The 4618-nt window shown below is 32.0% G+C and overlaps 1 protein-coding gene across 1 annotated transcript; it reads right to left on the minus strand.

The window, feature by feature from the left end:
* Positions 1–867: 867 nt before the first annotated feature.
* On the minus strand, positions 868–4275 carry LOC127107584 (superoxide dismutase [Cu-Zn], chloroplastic). The gene is made up of 8 exons (NM_001427064.1): positions 3974–4275; positions 3483–3544; positions 3348–3387; positions 3166–3261; positions 3048–3079; positions 2801–2876; positions 2089–2142; positions 868–1215 (listed from the first exon to the last, which is right to left on the minus strand). Exons 1-8 carry the CDS (start codon positions 4194–4196, stop codon positions 1190–1192), a joined length of 609 nt encoding a protein of 202 aa, NP_001413993.1. The 5' UTR covers positions 4197–4275; the 3' UTR covers positions 868–1189.
* Positions 4276–4618: the final 343 nt, after the last annotated feature.

Here is a 4618-nt window from a genome sequence, read left to right on the forward strand (position 1 = left end):
TATATATATATATATATATATATATATATATATATATATATATATATATATATATATATATATATATATATATATATATATATATATATATATATATATATATATATGCAAAAATATTTTTAATAATATTTAATTTACATCAACAATTTTTATAACAATATAAAATTATTAATTTTGTGTCTTCTAGATTGTGATATCACAAAAAGTTTCATTTTTTTTAAAATTGAATAGGAATTCTAATGAAATGATGATATAAATTATACAAATTAATTATGATTGATTTGAATAAACAACTCGGATAGAATTTTAAAATCCACTAACCAAACCAATTAACATTGGATTCCATCTGCCCAAACTAAAAAAATATCTAATTCAAACATCATAGTTTGATTTAGATTCTAATTTGTTTCAGATTTGTTTAAACTAATAAACACCAACACCCTTGTTTCGTTGGTTAGATTGTGGCATACCTTAAATGAAAATGGTAGTACTTAGTAATTAGCACTTTTCATTATTTAGCGTGTTATGTATAATTTGTCCAAAAATAGTTTTGTTGTTAATTGTTATTATATTCTTTTATCTATTACTCCCTCTGATCCATTTATACGAAAAAAATTAATTTTTTAATGAATTTAAATTCATTGAATAATCAATGTATAATAAATTTTCTCCTATAAATTAGAGGTAGTACTTAACATACTTTTACATATTTAGGTTTGGCTGAATTTGCATTTCTTTTGGCCATCTCAAATATTTGTGAGATTTTGAATGTCACATTTTTCAAGAAGCAACTTCAACACCCTTTTACGTTTCTCCCTTTTGTGATTGGAGAGTATGTCTTTCCATTTTGCACATGAACCATTATAGCTAACTAGGAACACAAATAACACAGAATATCAACATAGGTTCTCTTACAAGCAGGAAACAAGAACTACATCAGAAATTAAACTTTATTAGGGAAGAAACACACCTGACTGCATGATGAAACTATCTAGTAGAGGACTGTCATGTTTTCACACATTAAAATCTTTACATTGCTAATTGAAGAAAACAAATAACAGTAAAGCTTCATTCATGGGGTGATTAATTTCTGAAAGGTGATAATATCAAAGCTTCATAAAACAAGGATAACTGAAGAAATCAAACATCAGTTAAAATAACAAGGCTGGTGCAAAAGCATTTGAAGCATTTATACTGGAGTCAAGCCAACCACACCTGCAAACAAGCAAGCACAACAGACACATTATCATAGAGCAGAAACATAAAATGTATGATGCAGAAACATTTGAGTAAAAACATTATAAAGATTGCAGACATATAATTCAGCTATAACTTTTGAGAATTGGACTACAAAATGAGTATAAGGATTTCACCCTGGCACAGGAGTACCCACCACGCATGAAGCTAATCTAAATTTACATTATGCTCATTATTTACTAATAAATATAGATATATCAACTTGTCTTTACTAGTTCAACATTTTTTCTTGACATACTATTTAGTTTATATGAAATAAGAGATAACTATTAAGACGCTGATAAAATATTATATGAACATAGTTCAAACATTAATGAGCGTGTGAAATAGGCGATGCAGGTATGGTGTGCAGGTTTTAATATTGTTTTGCGAGGCAGGTTAGTATTTTTTAGCAGTAAGGGTGCTTTGAGCGAAAACATGCCCTTTACAGTCTTTCTAAACCTACAGTCATTGTTTCTCAAGTATCATTTAAGTCAACCTAACATCTAGCAACATATACATGCCATAATTTCAATAAAACCATTTGTTCAATTTAGCAGTAGATAGTGTTCATCTGCTATAAATCGAGACCCAGCTTATCCACAGACTTAAATGCGCAACGCTTTGAGAATAATGCATGGAGCTTGATTCTAAATCATATCAAAGCTGTGCATTACTTAATGGAAACCAATTGAAGGGAAATGAGAATGAAAATAAATCACAATTATAGAAATTGTTCATCTTTAAAAACTGCAGAGATGTGCAAATCAAATAACATATAACCATAAGCATGGAAGAATCGATGAGTATGAAAAGGATAGAACTGTTTCAATGCATAAGTTTTCTACATACCACAAGCTAATCTTCCACCAGCATTTCCAGTGCTCAAACTAAGTTCATGTCCACCTACAAAAGTATGAGCAGATGCAGATGAGACCAAAGTAAAAATACTTCAGTTACTATTAACACACCATACTCGATATACAAGACTACAAACACAACATGCGATATACCATCTTAGAAAGAACATAAACAACCAACTTCATATTTATATCATTCTTCCCTTGTGACAAGTAGACATTCATCTATTATTTATTTGGCTAATACATGTGTTGAAGCTTGGGACAGTGATAGGAATGAGGGAGTTGGGCCTAATGAGCAGGGAGTCACACTTGAGGAGGTTGTGGAGAGGCCCAAAACATGGAGAGTATACCAAAGGAAGCATGTAAAGATCTAGCGAGAGTATCTAGAAGGATGAACTGGCAGCAGGCCTCGCATCAGAGTTAGTTATATAAGGGAATAATATGGAGTACGAGAATCATCTCGGAATTCTGTTATTGGAAAGAGAGAATACTCTCTTGTGGGAGCCACTTGGCTAGGCTAGTAGTATCCCTCTACTAGATTTGTTTTCCATTCTGTTATGTTTTATTTACTCCATTGGTCTATCAAAAAAAAATTCATCAGTTTACTTCATTAATTTCCGTAAACCCTTTAGACAGTATTTTCATCTATAGCATAAATCATAAAGAAAATATAAATAAATATTTAAAATAGAAGAACTAACCCTTTCCAAGGTCATCTTGAAGCTCGTGAACCACTAAGGCTCTCCCAACGACTGAATTGGGGCCAGTGAGTGGTATCTGCGAAATTTTGTCAAAGAAAAAGGTTAGCTACTTTCAACAAGGAAACCATATAGTTTCTTAAAAAAAAAATCAGTGCTCCGACCCGCAGGCACAAGAACCACGGTTTGAAGTAATTATCAAAGGAACTGTCAACTGTCATATTATTAAAATAGAAATAACAAAGCACACCTGATTGTCCACGATTGTCGCCTCTGCAACTCCTATATTTCCCAAAATTGAAAAACGGCGCATAAGATTAAAAGATCCAAAAAGCTTTTCAAAGCAGAGGAAAGGAGAGAAGCATTACCTTCAGCATTAGCAACTATGTTTCCCAGGTCACCCGCATGACGGATTTCATCTTCAGGAGCACCATGTGTCAACTTGTTGGGATTAAAATGTGGTCCTAAATAAGTGATTCAAGCAGCAAACAGTCCTAACTTTAGTCAAATTAAACCATAGCAAAAAAATGGAAACTAAGGTCTACATTACCTGTTGAGATACACCCATTTGTGGTATCACCATACTCATGCTGCAAGATAAAGCAACACATATTATAGAGAGGCAGATAAATAAATAAACAAGTTAATTAAATTTTTGAAGGAAGGGACATAAAGTAACACTCACTAGGTGAAAACCATGAAGCCCTGGAGCAAGGCCAGTGATACGAACATTAACTGTTGTTGGACCTACTCATCAAACAAAAATACATATAGCTTATAGTTATTCAATTCAGCACATAGAAAAGTAACCATTACATTACCAAATATATTTAATATAACTGCAACTAATTAACAATGGCATGTTTAGATTGGTTTGTTTGAACTTATGGAAATAGCTTATAACATTGTCTATAAGTTGTTTTCAGCTTATTTTCTTTATCCCAAAAATAGCTTATATTGAATTTAGTTTATCTTTTACTAGTATCATTATCTACACCAAAACTGAAAAGATTCTTAATGTACTATTACTATTATAATTTACAAACCTAAGTTCAATTATTCTGGTTTTGAAGCATACCATTCATTTCAATTTAAATTAACAATAGAAAAACCAAATTACAATTGATAATTGATAAGTGAAATGGAGATTTGAAAGGGATTTAGAAGAGGATTCACCTTCATCGTCTTGAGTGAGAGTGACGACACCTTCGACGGCGGATGTGCCCTTAAGGACAGCGACGGCTTTCTTGGCAGCCGCAACTACGGTGAGAGGTTTGAAATTGGAAGTTGCAAGGGTTGAGAATTGGGGAGCGAGCTTGACGGAGACGCCGGAGAAAGATGTTCGGAGAAGAGAGTGAGAAGAGAGAGGTGAAGGTGAGACGAGAGTTTGTGAAGCCATTGCTAGTTGCGGAGTGAGATAGATAGAGTTCGAGGTGTTTGTGATAATGCAACAGAGAATGTGTGAAATAAAATTGTATGATATACAATTTTAGTTTCTACCCCTTTCTCTACACACTTCTCTCTAGTTTTGTTTTTTCTTTTCTTTTCTTTCTTTATTTTTTTCGGTTTTTTTTAGATTTGGATTGATATTGCAGTTTTGTTTGGATTTGGTCTGCGGTGGGAAATTGGAAATACAAAATAAATAATAAAATGAAGGAAAAAAATAGATTTAAATGTATTTTTGATTTGGTTTTTAATTTTTATTCTTCACATTTTAAAAATTAGTTTTTTTTCTCAAAACTTTATATTTTTTGAGATTTCTTTAATCCCCTTTAATTTTGGTGATGTGTCAGAGATTTAGTTAATCCTCTTCAATTTTGG

This window comes from Lathyrus oleraceus, chromosome 7 (genome assembly GCF_024323335.1).
Source record: "Lathyrus oleraceus cultivar Zhongwan6 chromosome 7, CAAS_Psat_ZW6_1.0, whole genome shotgun sequence".
NCBI lineage: Eukaryota > Viridiplantae > Streptophyta > Magnoliopsida > Fabales > Fabaceae > Lathyrus > Lathyrus oleraceus.